Here is a 21184-nt window from a genome sequence, read left to right as displayed (position 1 = left end):
CCCCCCCGCAGAGCATTATTACATTGGCCAGTCCTCACTGTGTGGCACTTGTGCTGCTCGGGACACAGATCAGTTGTCACACTGCACCTTAATGCACTCTTGGTGGATTAGCACACCCACCCCAGCCTTCCACATGTTTCCTGTGGGGCAGGCACTGGATTAGTCCCCTGTGAAAACTAAAAAACCACTGGGCAAATCAGATACCCATCTCTTACTCTCTCCTCTCACCTCTGAGACATTAGTTCAGTGGCCTTCTCCTATGGTGCTGTGCTGGCCTTGGGGGTAGGAGATGGAATGTTCTGATGTGATCCTTTCCTCCCACTGGTTGTGGCCTCTTTCTCCTGTGTGGGTACAGGGGAACTTCATGAGTAGCTATGCTGGCTTGGGAAATAGGATGGAGCATTTTGAAGTGATCTTTTTTCCTAGAAGTGAAGACTGGGGCTAGGGCTGTTTGAAGTGATCCTTTCTCCTGCCCACCACGGCTTTCGACACTTTTGCAAACTCCTACTGACATCACTCTTAACTCACTGTTACTTTTGCAGAGTCACGACAATTGTCAACACAGTGAAAAGGACAAATAACATCTTAGTGTTATTATGACAATACTTTTGTCCTTCTGGATTCCATGAAAGGGTCTTGTTGCTCCCTGGGATCTATGGATCACATTTTGAGAATCATTGTCCTAAAAAACTCTGTTCTCTCATTAAACATTTCTCTGCCACAAATACCCTATCTTTTTATTTTGTTCCAGAGGAATATGATTTAATAAGCTCATACAAAGATACTATAGACAGGCAATGAGGTGCCTCTTCTGGAAGTGTTTGTATTATAAAAAAAGAGGCCTAATTAGAAAGGACAATGTATGGCATGAGCAATATTTATTCATCTATACATAATTTATTGAGAACATATTATGTTAGGGTTGAGAATAGTGATTTTTTGTGAAATTGTCCCTGTATCTTTTAAGTTGCAACAAATAGGTGACCTAAGCTATATGCATGGTCACTTCTATATCTAACTATTAAATTAGGAATAAAAATTTCCAAATCCAACAGATTTAATTCTTAACCTAATATATCTTTAATCTTTGAATCTTAACAACTGATAGAAAGTAAAAGAGTTAGGGCCGGCCCAGTGGTGCACTGCTACAGTGTGCCGCTTGGGAGCACTGCAGCGCTCCCGCCGAGGGTTCGGATCCCACATACAGACCGGCCGCTCACTGGCTGAGCGAGGTGCGGGCGCAACACCGAGGGTTGCGATCCCGTTGCCGGTCCCGGTCCGGTACGGACGCGACACTTAGGGTTGCGATCCGTTGCCGGTCATGAAGAAAGACAAAAAGGAAAAAAAAAAAAAAGTAAAAGAGTTAGATACAAAAAAAAACAATCTTGAAAATTTGAAATATATATGTATTGTTGGTGGAGAAAGCAATTTGAATGCCTATCTTTTATTTCTGTTGTATATTTCTATATTACAAGAGAACATTAAGTTTATTGATTTTACACTGAAATACAATATATACACAAACACACACATACATATACATGTATACCTATATATAAAATAGAATTTGCTCCAAATGTTAACTTATTTTAATCATACTCACAACATCCTTGGAAACAATTTTTCCAGTACTTCTATTTCTTTTTAGGTGATAGTTTTAAAGAAAGTAGAATTACAGAATAAGGTATATTTTTTAAAAGAATAAATAAATCACACTGCTGGAAAACAAAACAGAATACTATCAGTGGACCAGACTCTTTTGGGAATTTTTAGAAGGTAAAATGAAGTGGACTAATTTTTTTTTTTTTAACGTTCCAAGAGAAAAATTGACACAGAATTGAGAGCAGTTCTCATGAGAAATCTAGAGTAATTTCAAGATTACTTATATAGGAGGGTACCTTAAATGTATATTGCTAAGTGAAAGAAGCCAGTATGAAAAGGCTACATATTATATGATTCTAATTCTATGACATTCTGTAAAAGGAAAACTATACAGGTACTGAGATGATTCCTTGTTGACTGGGCTTGCAGAAGAAGATGAGAGGGATGAATAAGTACAGCACAGAAGAATTTTAGGATAGTGAAACTATTCTGTATTGAATTATAATTATGGATACATGACACTATGCATTTTTCAAAACCCGCAGAATTATACAGTACAAAGAGTGAGCCCTAATTTAAGCTATGGACCTCAGTTACTAATAATGTGTCAATAGTGATTCATCAGTTGTAACAAATGTACCACACTAATGCAAGATGTTAATAATAGGCAAAACTGTTGGGGCAGGGGTGGGGGAATATACGGAAATTCTCTGTACTTTCTGCACAAGTTTTCTGTAAATCTAAAGCTGTACTTAGGCCAGAGCAGGAGCCCAGGTGAGTGCCAGTCCTGCGCACCACTGGTGCTGCCAGCCCACACCTAAGCCCAAGAGATGCCCACCCACCATCTGAGCAAGAGCCAAGGCAGCCCACCTCACAGTCAACTGCACTGATACAAGAGAAGTCACCAGGAGAGCCTACAAATAAAGCAAATAGAAGAGGATGTCTTTCCCCTCATAGCCCACTCCAGAGTAATAGAAGAAATAAGGGCTGTACCAGATGACCAAACATCAATGAAAAAATACTAGGACTACAAATAAACAAGATATGACACAACCAAAGGAATGTGGTAATTCTCAAGTTTCCAGACCTCATAGAGATGGAAACCCTTCAAAGTCTGAAAAGGATTCTGAGCACTGATCTTAAGAAAACTCAAAGATGTTATATAAAAATCAATTAGAGGACACAATGAGACAAAAAATATCCAGGATATGAAGGAGGAAATTAACAGAGCTTAATACTTTTAAAAAGTATGTAACAGGACTCTTAGAACTGAAGGATTCACTCAATGAAATAAAATAAAATAAAACCAGAAAGCTTGAGTAACAGGCTAGAGCAAGAAGAAAGAATTTCAAGCTTGAGGATGGTCTTTTTGAAATGACATTGGCAGATCTAAAAAGGGGGAAAAGTAATTTAAAAATTGAAAATCAAAGAGAGCTAGCAGACAACCTCAAGCACACAAACATCTGTATCATGGGTATTCCAGAAGGGAACAAGAAATGAAAAGGCATTGAAAACCTATTCAAGGAAATAATAACAGAAAACCTCCCAGGTATAGGGAGAGATGCAGACCTTCACATCCAGGAAGACCCAAGATCCCCGAACAGATTCAGTCCAAAAAGATCCTCTCCAAAACACATTATGGTCAAACTGGCAAAGCTCAAAGACAAAGAGAGAATTCTAAAAGCAGCAAGAGAAAAGCGTAAAGTCAACTATAATGGAACCCCCATCACACTAACAGCAGGTATTTCAACTATAACCTTACAGGTGAAGAAAATGGGATGATGTGGGGCCGGCCCGGTGGCGCACTGCTATAGTGCGCTGCTTGGGAAGCGTGGCGGCGCTCCCACCAAGGGTTCGGATCCCACATACAGACCGGTTCCCGCTCACTGGCTGAGCGAGGCGCGGGAGCAACACCGAGGGTTGCGATCCCGTTGCCGGTCCCGGTCCGGTATGGGGGCGACACTGAGGGTTGCGATCCGTTGCCGGACACGGAAAAAGACAAAAAGGAAAAAAAAAATGGGATGATGTATTTAAAATACTAATAGGGAAAAAAATGCCAGCCAAGAATTCTATACCCAGCAAAGTTATCCTTCAGAAATAAGGGAGAAATAGTGCATTTTCCAGACAAACAGAAGTTATGGGAGTTCACAACCAACCATTACAAGAAATTCACAAAGGAGTCCTGCATTTGGAACCTAAAAAACAATAATCACTATCACAGATTCACAAGAAAAAACAAAACCCACCATTAAAAAACCAAAATGCAAACAGAAAGAGAAAGAAGCTAAATCATGTCTCCTCAAAAATCCATCAGACATTGAAAATAAAAAACAAAGAGGGAAGAAAGGAATAAATTATATTGAAACATCTAAACAAAAAGCAATTTAATGACAGGAGTAAAGCAGTACTTGTCAATAACAACCCTAAATGTAAATGAATTAAACTCCCCATTCAAAAGACACAGACTGAGTGATTGGATTAAAAAGCTGGACCCAACTATATGTTGTCTTCTAGAGACCCAGATCACCTATAAAGACACACACAGACTATAAGCAAAAGGATGGAAAATGATATACCATGCAAATGGAAAACAAAAATGAGCAGGGCTAGCTATTCTTATATTAGATAAAATAGATTTTAAACCAAAAACCATAGAAAGAGACAAAGAAGGGCATTATTTAATGATAAAGGGATCTATCCAGTTCAAAGACATAATCATAAATATGTATGCACCCAACACTGGAACACCCAGATATGTAAAGTAAACACTCTTAGACCTAAAAAAATCGACCATAATATTATAATGGTGAGTGATCCAAATACCCTGTCTTAGCATTGGACAGATCTTGTAGGCAACAAATCATCAGAAAAACACAGGAGTTAAATTACACCTTAGACCAATTGGACCTGGCAGACATCTACAGAGCATTTCATCCAGCAACTACAGACTACACATTCTTCTTATCAACCGATGGAATGTTTTCCATGATAGACCACATGTTAGGTCACAGATCAAGTTAGCAAATTTAAAAAAACTGAAATCATTCCAAGTATCTTTTCAGACCACAATGGATTAAAACTGGTTCTTATCAACTGATGGAATGTTCTCCATGATAGACCACATGTTAGGTCACAGATCAAGTTAGCAAATTTTAAAAAACTGAAATCATTCCAAGTATCTTTTCAGACCGCAATGGATTAAAACTGGAAATCAATAACAAGCAAAACTCTGGAAACTACTCAAGTACATGGAAACTAAACATAAAACTCCTGAATGGCCTATGGGTCCAAGAAGAAATTAAACAGGAAATCAAAAAATTTCTTGAAACTAACAAAAATAAAGATACATCATACCAAAACCTTTGGAATACTGCAAAAGCAGTGTTAAGTGGAGAGTTTATTGCAATAAACACTAACATCAAAAGAATGGAAAGACTTCAAATAAATGGCCGAACACTACACCTCAAAGAATTTGAAAAGCAACAACAATCCAATCCTAAAAGTTATAGATGGAAAGAAATAATTAAGTTCAGACCAGAACTAAATGAAATAGAGACCCCTCCACAAAAATGGTACAAAAGATCAGTGAAACAAAAAGTTGGTTTTTTGACAAGATAAATAAAATAGACAAACCATTAGCTTGGTTAACAAAAAAAAAAAAAAAAGGAGAGAGAAGACCCAAATAAAAAAATCAGAAATGAAAAGGGAAACATTACGACTAATACCACAGAAAAGCAAAGAATCACTAGGGATTATTATAACCAAATGTACAAAAACAGGAGGAAATGGATAAATTTCTGGACACATACAAACTACCAAGACTTAACCAAGAAGAAATGGAAAACCTGAACAGACCAATAACAAGCAATGAGATTGAAGCAGTAATCAGCAATCTTCCAACAAAGAAAAGCCCAAGACCATATGGCTTTATAGCTAAATTCTTTCAAACCTTTAAAGAAAATTAATACCACTTCTCTTCAAACTATTCCAAAAAATTGAAACAGAAGCCATTCTCCCAAACTTGTTCTATGAGGCAAACATCACCTTGATACCAAAACCAGATAAAGATTAAGAAAAAAAATAAAAATAAATTAAAAACAAAACAAAAAGAAAATTACAGGTCAATATCCTTGATGAGCATAGATGCAAAAATCCTCAACAAAATACAGCAATCAGGATACAGCAACACATCAAAAAAATTATACACTGTGTTCAAGTTGGATTCTAATAATAAAAAAAATTAAAAATAAATGTAAAACTGTACTTAGAAAAGTCTGTACCTATAAAAAGGTCACCTAGATATAAGAGAAAGAATATGAACAAGAAAGAATATGAGAAAGACAAAATGTTAACAATTGATGAACCTAGGGTTCTTTGTATTATTCTTTGTGCTTTTTACTTTTTACATAAATTTGAAGTTATTATTTAAATATGCAAAAGTAAAAAAAAAAAATGAATCTGAGACCCAGGCACCACTGGCACTAGAACCTAGCACTTTTGCACAGAAGTCTAGAGCTTTCCCGCGCCCTTCATGTGGGCTGGTTGAGGTCATAAGTAAATTATGTTCTCTTTGAGCAACACAGTATATGATTTGAGCAGAGGAGAGTATCCCTGAGGAAGAAGTCGTTCCTTTTAAAGAATGAGTGCAGAGTGGCGTCAGAATTTAAAGTCAGCGCCCAAGGAAGAAGTCGTTCCTTTTAAAGAATGAGTGCAGAGTGGCGTCAGAATTTAAAGTCAGCGCTCTCTTAGGCCACATGCCTGGGGACTTTTATTACCAAAACAAACAAAAAAAAGCAATAATCAGAACAAAACAAACATATACAGATAAATCTTTACTTTTACAGAATTTTGACAGGATCCGTAAGATCTAGAACAATGGGACTTTCGAGGAACTTTATTAAGATGGTCTGGACATTGCTTTTTTTAAAAAAAAAAAATGAACTAGTCAGTAGGAATGTGGGCAGTGGTATGAATCATTAGTTCTCAGAGTGTTGTCCTTGAACCAGCAGCATCAGCCTCACCTGGTTAAAAATTAAAATTCTCAGGCCCCACCCCAGACCTACTGAATCAGAAACTCTGGATTAACAAGTTTTCTAGGTGATTCTTACAGGTGGTGAAGTTTTAGAGCCACAGGTGTGAACATTATGATAACTGATTACTTGATTACCTATTGAATAGCTGGTCTACTCTTGCTCCTGCCCTTCTTACATAGGAACAGCTGGCTGTGACATTTACCCCTGGGTAACACCTTGAGAACTGCTTTCCAAGTCAACTCAAGGGTATGTCTGGGTCTTGGAGTTGGGAGCAGAAGAAAAGGAAAGTCTAGAAAGAAAATGATGGTAGGTGTGGGAAAGCAGATCTCATGAGTGAAATAAAATATGTTCTTCACCCTATAGGAAAATATTCTATATGTAAGCAATTTTGAGAATCCTAAGCCTATATGTACAGTCCAACCCCAGGGAATTAAGTAACTTACATAAGATCATACAGGCGTTAGTGGCAAAACCCAGACAGATTGGCTCTGGAATTTGTGCTGTTAACCACCGTGCTAGTGTTGCTTCTTGAAAACAGTAAGAGCAATGAGGCCAAATATAACACTAGCCACATAATTGTAAATGAGTTCAATGTCACTGCTGCTTTGTCGTCCTTACTACCAATAAATACTCATAGTCTATCAAATTTTATACTAATTTTTGATTTTTTTTTTAAAAGCTTATTTGCTTTATAGTATTTATCACTTTATTATTTTTTTAAAAAGAAGCCTGAGAGACTGAGTGTGTCTAGTTGACTTTGTAGATAATTTCTGTGGGCCAGAAGCAGTTAGGCAACCGGGCACCTATTACATTCATTTGCTGGTTATGATAATGATGCTTTGCTATTTCAAACTTCTCTGTAGGTCCTATCTAAATGTGCCTCTCTTTTTTTAACCTACATCATTATCATCATCAGATAACATTTATTGAGCATCAATTATTTGCCGGAACTATTTGAAGTGCATTAATTCACTTATGAATGTTGTTGTGAATAATGTTATTCTAGATACAAACTGTGGATTGAAACCCCAGCCTCATACTGGTAGTTTGAGCAAGTGAGATTTGTATATATCAGTTCCCTTTGATCAGAAAACTGGTGATAATAGTAGTAACTACTTCATAGGATTTTTGTGTTGAGAAAATGAGTTAATATGTACAACTTTCATCATCTTGCGTCTAAGTCCCAAAGTATCTGGTAGGGAACACAAGATAAAATGTTTGGCTCCTGGCTGAATATACTGTTGTAAGAATAAGCATGTTGTTCCATGGTCATGTCCGTTTGGTTTGTAAGTAGGAATTTCTTTTATAAGCTTTCAAAATCTGTTTTCTTATAATATCCATTCATTTTTAGATCTACTCATGAGAACAACACAGGAAATTTATGATCTTTCTTACACAAATACTTGAATATGCTTATCTTGTCTCTTCTTAATATTTTTGACCTCATATCCTCAGTCTTTTAACCATACTTCACCTGACGTAGTTTCAGAACTCATTGCCTTGGCCCTCAATATGTTTCTGTGGATAACTCTAGTTGTCTGTGTCCCTTAAAGTGGCTACAAAGTCTGCTTCCATCAAAGGAGTACAACTTGTGTGCTACTGATTATGATATCATCACCATACAGTGGTAGGCATGTAAATCCACACTATACTGCAGTTCAAGTTTCCTTTGCTTTTTAAGCAAACATATTACATATTGAGCTTCTAGTCAGTTATAATCCCCAGGTCTTTTTTACATGAATTGCTTTAGGCTTAGGTTCATTCAACTTCTATGTGTGAAGTCGATTTTGGAGTCTTAAATAAGGGATTTATATTTATCCCTGAAAAATTCCATCTTGATTTCAGACTGTTTTTTAAATCTTGACTCTGCCATCTGGTTTAGCCTAGTTTATATTTTTACATTATCTGTTAATGTCATACCTTGTTCCAGAAAGGATTTGGGTTGTTCTAAACCAGTCAGCTATCTTTCCTGTCCCCTCCCCCATATTTCTTATAAGCATTTTTGGGGTTCCCACCTATGATAACTAAAATATTGAGGAGATGAGGATGAGTTTATAGGCACATCCATGAAAAACCTCCTTCTAGGTTAACATTGATCCATTAATGTGTGATTTTTACAAATATAACTATCTATCCAACAGCAAATTTACTTTACAACCCTATGTCTAACCAGTTTGGAAAAAACCCCAGTGGAATTCCACCCTTGAGGTAATTTGTTGTCCTTGTACACTATTTTTTGTTTTTGTTTTTTTAAACCAGGTATGTGCAGTTTACTGGATTAATGAAAATTCTTAAGCCTTTTAAATCTCTTAAAACAATGATCCAAGAGGTCTTTGTATGCGTTATTTCTATTTTGTGTATTGATTCATGGAGCTCAAATAATAGATGAATAGTTCCAACCTTATATTCTATTCTCATACTTTCATCTTTGTATATTTTCAGAATATTGTTGGGTTTTTTTTATTTTATTAATTTTTTTTTACAATCTGTGATGTTGCAGAGCAGTTGGGAGGGAGGGGAGAGGGGAAAGGGGAAGGAAATGTGATGAAAGAAGGAGAAAGGAGGAGGGACAGCATTGAGGCCACAGCTGCCCCCTCATTCCCACAGGGGAGACAGGGGGCTTCAAGTGGTGGCTTGGTCTTGCCAGGTTGGGTGCAGATGTCAGGGGGGAATGGTAAAAGCCCTCACCCTTCCCCGCACCACCACCCCGGCTTAGGAATCCAGGGCCCTTCTTGCTGCAGCTTGGTGGTCATCTCTGGGTTTGTTGCATGTGTCAGTGACACACGGCCGAGGCCTTTGGCTCCCCACCATCCCTGCTCAGGAGAGCCCGGGTCACTTCCTTTGGCCCCCCCACCACCACCCCGGCTTAGGAATCCAGGGCCCTTCTTGCTGCAGCTTGGTGGTCATCTCTGGGCTTGTTGCATGTGTCAGTGACGCACGGCCGAGGCCTTTGGCTCCCCACCATCCCTGCTCAGGAGAGCCCGGGTCACTTCCTTTGGTGGCTTGGTGGTCATTGCTGGGCTGGCTGCAGGTGTCAGGGGGTCATGGCCAAGGCCCACAGCCCCCTCTCCTCAGGCTGGATGTGGGTGTTGGGGGGCATAGCTGAGGCCCCCGGCCCTCACCCCTTTCTGGCTTGGTAGCCCATGGGACTTCCAGTCCTTCTAGGTGTTATAGGTATTCTTTGGTGAAATGAGATCTTTACTAGTTAATATCAAACTTTGTCTCTGTTGTGGGTACTTTGTTTTTTCTTTCAGTTCTGTGTTGGATGTTGTGTTTTTAAATAGCAAATACTTTGTTTCTTTGAAGTACATTTTAGTGAAGTCTGGTCATTTTTTGTTGTATATGTAGGTATAAAATATTTCATATAAATAAAATTCTGCACAAATATTTGGGCCACAATTTGTAATTCTGTAGGAGGTTCTTCAAATTAAGCTTTTGTATGCCATGGGTTTCTTCAAGGTTAATTAGTTCAAATCTCAAGGCACAGTCTTGAGGTTCTAATAGCAACTGAATAAGCTGGCACTATGAAATAAAATTTAGGTAAGTAAGCCTGTACGTCCAAAGATATTTTTATCTGGGGCACCCAATTCAGTACTAATTATCCATTATAGCTTTCGTTTTTCAAATGTCTCTTAAATTCAGGAGGGAACAGTCATATGTCAATAATGAGCAAAAAGGTACTGTTGCCTTTCCAGCAGATTTTTCTTCATCATTGTGTAAATCATAGCCACAAGCTTTCTGTTGGTTAGGGGCATTTATTTCATATCTTTTCTGTGTTGAACTTTGTATATAGTACATGGAATTTCACAGAATGCTTATTGCCTCACTGGAAATATCCAAAAAGTCCACAAGAATACTTAAGAACAACTTAACAGAAGTACCCACAAGAGGGTATAAATCAATATGATATTGTACAGTCTGAACCTGTGAACATTTTGAAGATGAGAGCAACCATAATCAGGATACTGAGTGGTAGCATCAACTTTAGAACAACCTATCTATTCATTTATTCAGCATATACATACACATATGAGACACATATATAAATGGGCATATAAAACAAAAATTATAAGAGCTATAAAGGAAACAAGTAGCAGTGACAGAGAATCAACACAAAAGTCAATGAACTTTTGTTATGTAGCAAATTATTCTGAAATATAATTACTTAAAAAAAAAAACAAAAAAAAAAACCTTTATTCACCCAGTTTTCTGGGTTGGCAATTTGGGCTGGGCTGAGCTGTGATGGCTTGTCTCTGCTCCTAATGGTGTCATCTGGGCTCATGTGTACATTTGCAGTCAGCTGACAATCATTGGTTCCACTCACATCTAGTGGTTGGCTTGTCAGCAGTCACAATGGAGGTAACTGGACCATGTGTCATTTATCATCCAGCAAGCTAGCCTAGTCTTGTTGACATGGTAGTGGATTCAAGGTTACCAAGAACAGTAAGGAGGGCTATCTCAAGGCACAAGCATTTTTTAAACCTCTACTTGCATCATGTTTGTTTACGATCCATTGGCCGAAACAAGTCATATGGCAGAGCCTAAATTCAGAGGGTGGAAAACTAACTTCTCCATCTTTTTTTTTTTTTTTTTTAAAGATGACCGGTAAGGGGATCTTAACCCTTGACTTGGTGTTGTCAGCACCACGCTCAGCCAGTGAGCGAACCGGCCATCCCTATGTGGGATCCAAACCCAGGGCCTTGGTGTTATTAGCACCGCACTCTCCCGAGTGAGCCACGGGCCGGCCCTAACTTCTCCATCTTTTTTTTTTTTTTTAAAGATGACCGGTAAGGGGACCTTAACCCTTGACTTGGTGTTGTCAGCACCACGCTCAGCCAGTGAGCGAACCGGCCATCCCTATGTGGGATCCAAACCCAGGGCCTTGGTGTTATTAGCACCGCACTCTCCCGAGTGAGCCACGGGCCGGCCCTAACTTCTCCATCTTGATGAAATACATAGGGTGCACATATAAAGATAGGAAGAATTTTATTTATTTTGTATTCTGCCACATGAAGTAAGAGCTTTTTAGGAGGAGAAAAGCATTAAGTCTCAAGACCCTAAGGCAAGAAAGTATTTGGTGTGTTTGTTGAGCTGACAGGCAACCAGTGAATGAAGAATAGCTCAATATAGGGGAAAAAAAGTAGGCTGAGTCATTCAACGTTCTGTAGATTATTATAAGGAGTCTAATTTTATTCCAAATATAAAAAGAAGCCACTACAAATGTGGGAAGAAAAGGTCCTGGTCTATTTAAGAAATGCTTCTGAGAGATTGAGGAACACAGGTCAGGAAGGTACCCTGGATTTGGCTATACTCAAGGCTGTTAGTGACTTGGATAAGATCAGGTTCAGCAGAGTATTATGAACAGAAGTCAGGTTAGAGTGAGTTGGAGAGTGTATAGGAGGTGAGGAAGCAGAAATATAATATTGTCACATATAGTATGGTCAAGTCTATTGTGAAGTTTTGCTGTGAAAGGAAATAAAGGAAGGTAACATGAGCTGGAGAAGTTTTTTGTTTTTTTTTTTAACATGTTTATTCATTTTGTTTTGATGTGATTTTACAGCATGGATGTCATATATACTAATAGGAATGAGCTTGTTCAGAAAAGGGAGTGAAGTAGTAAAAAAGAGAGAGAGAGAGAGAGAGAGGAAAACATTGGCTCAGATATAAGTAGACTTGTACCATGAATTTTTTTTTAATTTTAATAAATGGAGAAATAAACCAGACTCATATACTTAACAACTCTATATTGTAAAGATTTCTAACTCTTCCTATACTTATCTTTAGGTTCAATGCAGTCCCAATAAAAATTTCAACTTTTTAAGAAAGAACGTGACAAGGTATTTTTAAATTTTATGTAGTCATGGAAAAGGCCAAGAAAAGCCAAGACACTCTTGAAGAAAAATAATATGATAGTACTTCCTCTGCCAAATATTGAAGCTTATTATAAAGCTTCAACAGATTATGATTATGGCATAGGAATAGACAGTAAACTAATGGAACAGAATAAAAGTCCCAGAAGTTCCATGCATATATGGTCTCAATTAATGATAAAGTGGCGCTTCAGAGCAGTGAGGGAAAGGAAAGGCTTTGCAACAAATGGGCTGGACCAATTAACTATGTGAGGAAGAAAAATGAAATTTACCTGTAAGGTACACCATACATGAATATCCACTTCATGTATATTATAAGATTATGAAGTATTAGGAAATGTAAAATAATACTACTTTAATGATCTTGGTAAAGGTAAGAGTTCTTAAGAAAGACACAAAGAGCAGTAACCATAAGGGAAAAATGTGATTAAATAGACCACTTTATAATTAAGAATTTCATTTTATAAAAGGACATCATGTAAAGAGTGAAAAAGTGAAGAAGAGAAATGGAAAAAAACACTTAGAAAATATCTAACCAGTAACAACAAACAACTAGATTAACTAAAAATGCTTACACATCTATATGAAAAATGAGACAACCCAATTAAAAATAAATGGGCTAAAAACTCAAATTGTCTTTTATAAAAGAGAAAATACCAACAGGTAGCAGAAAGAGGATAGCAGAGGGGAAGCAAAGTCATCTGTATAAATTAAATAACAGTTTTATCCAGTGGTAGAAGGTGTCTTAGTCTGTTTGTGTTGCTATAACAAAAATACCACAGACTGGGTAATTTATAAAAATGGAAATGTGTTTCTCACAGTGCTGGAGGCTAGAAAGTCCAAGATCAAGGCTCCAGCCAGTTTGGTGTCTGGTGAGAGCCCAGTCTCTGCTTCCAAGATGGTGCTTTGAACATTGCTTTCTTGGAGGGGACACACACTCCAAGACATGACAGAAGAGTGGAAGAGCAAAAAGGATGAATAGTGTTCCCTCCAGTTCTTATATAAGGTTGCTAATCTGTGGGGAAAATAGGATAATTTAGTCAGGCTTACTGGACATTTCTTTGTAAACAAGTTGTGTGGGTGGAGTTGGTGCACATGGGTGTATCTTTCTAGTTAATTGCTATTGTGTGTTCTTCAGTTTGTGAAGCAGGCTGGCTGGCAGAGAGCTTGCGTCTAAAAATAGAGCATGTTTACTCTGCTGGCAGCTGCTCAGTTTCAGTTTTTCTTTGGACTTTGCCAGTAGCAGTTGAGTTTTGGAGTTTCTGAGTTTCTCTTTGTACTTCTTAGCTCTCAGATGTGTGTGCTGAATAAATACTATTCCTTCTTCAGCCAAGGCCCCAAGGACCTTTTTGCTGGTTACCTAGCTCATAGACCTATGGGTTTGTGAATGGGCTCAAGGGGTCTGTGAGAAGACCCCAGCCCTAGCTCTACAATTGGCATAGTCAGAGCAGGATTCTGAGCGGGTACAGAAGCCAAGAAGCCCTTGGAGAAGAGTAAATGTGGCTACTTTTGAACATGTTAGGCCCCGTGGCCACTTTCCTATTGACAAGGATCTCGTTCCTGCTCACTGTAATGCAAGGGAGCATAGACCGGACACTGAAGCAGAAAGCCCCTTCGGAGGGGGAGGAAATGTGGCTATCTTTGAGCATGTGGTGCTCAGTTGCCACTTTTCTGCTGACCGGAGCCTGGCTGCTGCTCACTCTGCTGCAAACTGATTGAGAGCTGAAGAAGAAAGCAGAGTTGTTGGAAGCCTGGACAATTGTCCTGGAGGATGATGTACAGCAACTGGAAGATATGAAGCAAAAAGGAGAGTTGTTGGAAACACAGATAAATGTCCTGGAAGACGACATGCAGCAACTGGCCACTCCAGCTTCTCATACCAGCGAAGACGATGAACCCAGTGATGAGTTGGGGGACACTGCGTCCCCAGGTATGGCCTGTTGTGCATCAGAAAATGAAGCACTAGCAGCCTGTGGGACCAGGCGGGCAACCAGTGGGCAATCCACAGATGACCCAGCTTACCACCTATGTTGCATATCCCCAGGTTGAGTTAGTTGACTTGGCGAGACAGTTTCAGCAGAAACAGGGGGAGCCCCTTGCTGCTTGGCTGTTGCGGTTATGGGATCTAGGGTTGGATAGTGTGATATGCTCTGGTGATGAGATGGAAAAATTGGCCTCCGTCACCAGGCACCCGTCCCTGAGGCAGTGGCTGCAGAATAGCCTCAGGTATGCACAAGGGCCAGGTAATCACTCCTTAATGGACTGGGTGAGTGCAGCTGCCTGAACCATGTGGGCAAATGCTGGAGAACTGCCCAAGATTGTTAGTAAGTGGCAAACGTATGCTGAGTTAGTTCAAATAATTTGAGAGCTGGGGATGCGGCACTCCATGTTTAATGTGAACGCTCGTGGCCTGGACAATGAAAATTTTATAGGCAGCATGAGAGACATAGTGCTGCAGAATGCCCCATCAATGTCCTTTGGGTCACTGATGGTCATACTGGCCCCATACATTGGTCGTCCTATACATGAGGTAATGACCATGATAGCCAGCTTGGGTTAAGTAGAGGATAGCAGACAAGCAAAATGTGTCTGAAAGGTGGTGACTAAGACCAAACTCCCAAGAAGTACTCAGGATTTTATCCCGAGAGCACCAAGCAAGACTAGCTGTAAGTAGACGTGGCTTGACCTGCTTGCAGTAGGGGTTGACAAAAAGAAAATTGACTGGCAACCAAATGCAGTTCCGTTTGCCTTGTGGCAACAATTGCACTCTGAACAGCATTTCACCAGACGTCCAGAAACAGGTAGCAAGGGATGCTCAGTGGATTTAAAGGATTTTTTTTTATTGTTCTTGAGGAGGCAGATGAACTGTTCCATTCTGATTAGGGAGCAGGCCAAGGTGCTCATCTTTTGGGAGCAGGCGAGGACTGGAGGCCTCATGTTGAATTGGCAATGATGAAGTTGATGCACTGGCTAAGGTAAGGTGGCTGGAGAGAGCTCCAGCAGCTGATGTAGCTGGGTGGCTACATTAGAGAATGCAGCATGCTGGCTGAAAAGCCAGGTGGTCAGTGCCTCGCCGGGTGCCACATTAACCCAAGAAAAAAATGCCCTAATGGGCAGATGTGCTCCCAATGAGCAGATAGGTGCCCCCGATGGGCAGATAACTCGTGTGAGAGTGCCCTTGACGCAGTAGCAGGTGGATCTTGTGGGACCATTGCCAAGGTCAGAGAATTTCAGATACATCTTCACAGCTGTTGATATGGCTACTGGTCTGTTTGTATGGCCTTGTAAGACCCCAGACCAGGTAAACACTGTGAAGGCATTAAATAGCCTTACTGCTATGTGTGGCTGGCCTGTGGTTATAGAGAGTGATAATGGAAACCACTTTACTGGACATGGGGTTCAGAGGTGGGCCTCCCAGTTGCCCATTCCGTGGAAGTTACATGTGCCATATCATCCCCAGGCAGCGGGAATGATTGAATGGTACAGTGGTCTTTTAAAAAAGGGACTAAGGCTATCTACCCAACCCCCATCCCTGAAGGGGTAGTCACCTCAGTAATGGCCAACAGTCAGAATTCTAAATGAGAGACCCCACAAAGGCGAGCCCTCTCCAGTGGAAGCTCTGTTGCGTAGGGGTGCAGCACCTATACAACTGCAAGTCACTACTAAAGGTGAGCTTTTGAAGCCAGGATATGGTTAGAATGGAAATATTCTCTTACTGGCCCCAACCTGTTTGCAACAGGGACAGACAATACAATGGGAATGGCCTTGGAGAATAAAAGCCCCCATATATGCTGGTATAGCTTAATGGGGCCTTGGAGAAAAGGATAAGAGGAAGGCTTGCAAGTTTCACCTTCGGTGACAAGTACCTGGCCTCCTCAAGTAATATGGCCTGGAACAGGTAAGTGCTCTATTCTAAAAGGCACACTTGTATTATCAGTATGGCCAATTATGAGTTCCCCTATACTGTTACATGTAGAACCTATAGGTCCCACAGTGTTAGCAGATAAAGTATGGTATCATAAACCAGGTAAGATACCTATTCCTGCAACCAGGAAACTGGCATGTATCTAACCAGAGGGGCAAGAACTTCCCCTATTGGTTCCAATAACCCTTTTGTCTTTTCGCCCATAGTGTTCTGGCTGCAGGCACTGCACCAGAGCCAACTGGGTACTTACATACATTGGCGTGATCATCTATGAATGTACACTGAACTTCACATCAGTATGACTACAAAATTCCCGTGGAAAATCACACCAGTGATGACTACTAACCGGACATGTGTGACTAAAGGACAGAACTACAGGACAAGCCTTAAGCCATATCGAATAGACAATGGGTTGTATAAATAAAAGGGTCATTTATCCTCACTAAAGGAACATCATGGAAGATTTTTAACACGTAGATTGTACGGTGAGGGACCCTGAAGGGGTGGATTGTGGGGAAAATAGGATAATTTAGTCAGGCTCCCTCCACATTTCTTTGTAAACAAGTGTGGGTGGAGCTGGTGCACATGTGCACCCATGTATCTTTCTAGTTAATTGCTATTGTGTGTTCTTTAGTTTCTGAAGCTGGCTTGCCAGCTTGTGTCTAAAAATAGAGCATGTTTACTCTGTTGGCAGCTGCTCAGTTTCAGTTTTTCTTTGGACTTTGCAGGTAGCAGTTGAGTTTTGGAGTTTCTGAGTTTCTCTTTGTACTGCTTAGCTCTCAGACATGTGTGTGCTGAATAAAGACAATTCCTTCTTCAACCAAGGCTCCAAGGACCTTTTTGCCAGTTACCTAGCTCATAGACCTATGTGTGAAGGGTTTGTGAACGGGCTCGAGGGGTCTGTGAGAACCAGACTCCAGCCCTAGCTCTACATAATCTCATTCATGAGGTCTCTGCCCTCATGACATAATCACTTCGTAAAAGTCTTACCTCTTAATACTGTTGCATGGGGAATTTAAGTTTCGATATGAATTTTGCAAGAGACACAAACACCAAATCATAACAAAGGTTTTTCTGTTCTCAAGGTTGTGTTGACTCATTTATGTAGCTTTACATTTCATGTAACAAACAAATATTTATTAAACCCAAGGCCCACTCAAATATTAATTATTGACCTCCATTTTTTATAAACATCAAAGTGGGGAGAAAAAAAATAGACTCTGTAGACTCCCATTATGCCTCACTGGATTAAGTACATTCCTGGTTTGAGGAAAATGTTCTCAAGGCTTTAACAAAAACTACAGAGCCTGCAGAGAAGGGGGAAAGGGATTTGGGGGTGGGGAGGAGGGGGATGTCCGAGGCTAACCTTTATTGAATATTTACTATGTGCCAGGCACTGTATTAAACTCTTTAAGTGGATTACCTCATTCATCCTCACAACAGCTTCACAGATGAAGAAATTGTGAGGCTAAGTAACAGGAATTCTGCTGCCAGACCTTGTATTATTACTAAGCTCTGCTCTGCCTCTTTCTTAACTACCTTTTTCCTCCTATTCCATTTGGGAGCGGCAAGGGGCTCATAATATTTCCTAGCCACAAGGCTAATCCCATAATTACCCTGAGTTCTTTGCCATGCCTACCTCCTGATATTACCTAAGCTTTGGCTCTTTCTTGGCTTTGAGGTTCAGGAAGATGCAAGGTATATAACAGAAAATGCTCAACACACAGTATGAGCATGAAGCATGACATCCTTCAGCCCTCACTTTTCGTCATGCATAGATGCCCACATTAAAGCTTATTATAGACAATCAACTTATTTGCTGTGGTAGAAGTGGGGTAGATGAGGAGTCTGTAATCCTAGGACTGGTACACCTAACACTTACTTAACTAGTGCTGGTTAGATAGAAATACAAGTATACTCAATGTGTTTAGGTATATTTTAGTATTTAGCGTTATGTAAAAATACGGAAAAAAACAATTAGATTTCTGGGTTTTTCATATATATTTTCAGTTTCTTCTCACTTTGGAAGGCAGCATTTCTGTCACTTTGAATCTGTCACAGAAACAGATATTATATGCCTCTCATAAATATTTGTATTCATTTAAACAAAATGTAAAGTCAATCTCTCTCAAGGAAATCAATCTCATACTGAACTGAGAAAATTGTTTTTTCTTATGTTTTGCAGACTTTGAATAATGAGATGAGTACAGATGATGACAATGAATATGCAGAAGAAAAGGATAGCTACATCTGTGCAGTATGTCTGGATGTTTATTTCAACCCTTACATGTGTTACCCTTGCCACCACATCTTCTGTGAGCCCTGCTTACGGACTCTGGCCAAAGACAATCCTGCAAGCACTCCCTGCCCATTGTGTCGGACAATTATTTCTAGAGTCTTTTTCCAGACAGGTAACTGTTCTCTTTCATTAACATGATTGTCTGATTATTCTGCCTACCTCTTTGTTCTAGTTCTAAAGGTACTTTATAAATTATTATGAAAAAGTTATTGAAAATCATATACAGCATAATTTGTTACTCTTCAGTTTGTAAAATAGTGCTTGCCCAACTCATAAACTATGTTAGAATCATAAAATTACAGATGAGAATAGGACCTCATCTCTAATTCCCTACTCTACACTCAGATCATTTCACAAACACCCTGATTAATTGTTCAGTTTTTACTTGTACTTGTCCGGTGTCAAGGAAATTCCATCTGAAGCAGTGCTGTTCAGTATTTATTTCTCATACTGTCCTCCACTACAAATCATCCTTTGGCCCTTGTTTATTTCCTCTGGAGTCTCAGAAAATTCATCTACACATATCTGAGTACAATTATTATGCCTGTCCCTCAAACTCCAGATCTTCTCAAACTTCTTAATGTTCTTAAGGTCTTTCTTTTTGAACAAGAAAAAGATAAAATTGGAGCAAGGATTTGTTTACCTAATTGTCATGAAAAGATGGAATATAACACAGTATTTAAAACATCTTAACGGAGAGATAAAAACTAATGAATGTAGAATATAGAGAACTACTGTAAAAAACGGGTACGATGATAGTGTGCACTACTGTGTGCTACATGTTAAGTGTGCTACATGTTAGGGGGAAAAATTGCTATCTCCATTTTTCACCTCCGCCATAGAAGAACCGAATGGGGGTCAAAATGTGTACTTCATTAATAGTAAAATGAAGAGAATATACACACGTATTTTTCTTCCCTGAAAGAAATCCAAGGACCCATCTGCATGGGAGAAGCAGATTATTAAAGTACACTTTGAGTACCCTCACCCAACAAGCTGCATGAAGGTTTGCAAACCTGCCTTATAGGCTCAGTAATCAAACAACGAAGAGAAAGTAAAGAGGTGTCTCTCTCATATGAGAAGTGCATGTAGACTGCAGCCCCAAATCACTGCACTGACCTCAGGCAGATGTGGAGACAGGAGGACACACCAAGCATAGTGACTGTACCAGTTGTGACACCAGACTGTCATCATTTTCACCAGGTGGTTCAGTTATTCCTCCTTTCGTGGAGAAGAACAAGTAAGGGGTGGAGAGAGGAAAGGAGGCACTTCCATGAGAGGGCAGAAGCTTACTGGGAGTTCCTCTTCTCTGGCCTATGGCTGGAACTTTGAGGTGGGAGAAAGGGGCTCTTTTCTTATACTAGAGCCCCTGCTGGGTTCTTTGGGGTGAACAAAGAGAGGAGTACCAATGACATCTCTTTCTCAATGTTATCTCTTGCCAGCTATGCAAGAAAGCATTTAGTAAAATCTCGTTTTCATAGGAAGCATCAAGGCAGGGTACATAGTGTTTAGACATGCTGTCCCTGCCTTCCATGCTCTCGTTTAACACTGGTAGGGATTATGACATTTATTTACTTTAGGTCTTAGAACAGTAATGACTCAAGCCTTTCTTGGTTCATTTATCAAAACAATTTCACATTTTTCTTTGTTTTCAAAATCAGTGCTTCTAAAATAAATCATACTGGGAATACTTATAGTCTCTTCCAGTGAAGATTATAATTAGTTATGCACTATCATTTAGAGGCTGATAATAATAATGGGAATGCCGCCACACTCCCAAGCGGCGCACTGTAGCAGTGCGCCACCGGGCCGGCCCCTATGGTCCAGTATTCTTATAAAATTAACTTTTAAAAATATGTGAATAACACGGTTTCATTATAGGGAAATCAGAAAATACAAATAAGTAAAATTACAAGCTCCAAATCACCCATATTCCTAACATTTAAAGACAACTTTAGTGAATATCCTTCCAGAATATTTTGTATACAGACTTAATCTTTTTTGTTGTTTTTACAAGAAAAATAAAATCAGATTATATTGTACGTATGGTCTTCAACCTGCTTTGTTTGTTTAACTTAAAGTTCTTATGGTGATTTCATGCTCTACTTAGCCAATCTACTCTTTTGGAACATTTAGTTTATTATTTATAACTTATTTATTGATCGATATATGAGGATAAATATTTGAACACATCTCAGAGTATTTTCTAGGGATAAATTTCCAGAAGTAGAAATGGTAAAGACTACATATTTTTAAGGGTATGCATGTGTTGCAAAATTATGCTCCAAAATTATTGTAAGCAGCAATATTATGAAAGCTACAGTCTTGGCTATTGTAATTTTCCTTTTTAAATCCCTAACTATGAGGATATTTTTATATTTGATGTCAACTTCTGTCATATAAGACGAATAATTTTCACTTTTTGTCATTTGTACTTTAATTTTGTGTATGGTAT

At 39.3% G+C, this 21184-nt stretch overlaps 1 protein-coding gene across 1 annotated transcript in view; it reads left to right on the top strand.

Annotated features, from left to right (window-relative positions):
* RNF180 (ring finger protein 180) overlaps positions 1 to 21184 on the top strand; it is a 184606-nt gene that overhangs the window by 114242 nt on the left and 49180 nt on the right. The window contains exon 4 of the mRNA XM_008588654.1: positions 18616 to 18841. Within this exon, the coding sequence (XP_008586876.1) occupies positions 18616 to 18841 (226 nt within the window). The remainder of the gene's footprint in view (positions 1 to 18615; positions 18842 to 21184) is intronic.

Source organism: Galeopterus variegatus, unplaced genomic scaffold (assembly GCF_000696425.1).
Source record: "Galeopterus variegatus unplaced genomic scaffold, G_variegatus-3.0.2 Scaffold131, whole genome shotgun sequence".
In the NCBI taxonomy this organism is placed as follows: Eukaryota; Metazoa; Chordata; class Mammalia; order Dermoptera; family Cynocephalidae; genus Galeopterus; species Galeopterus variegatus.
This window is presented reverse-complemented; position numbering and strand designations above follow the sequence as displayed.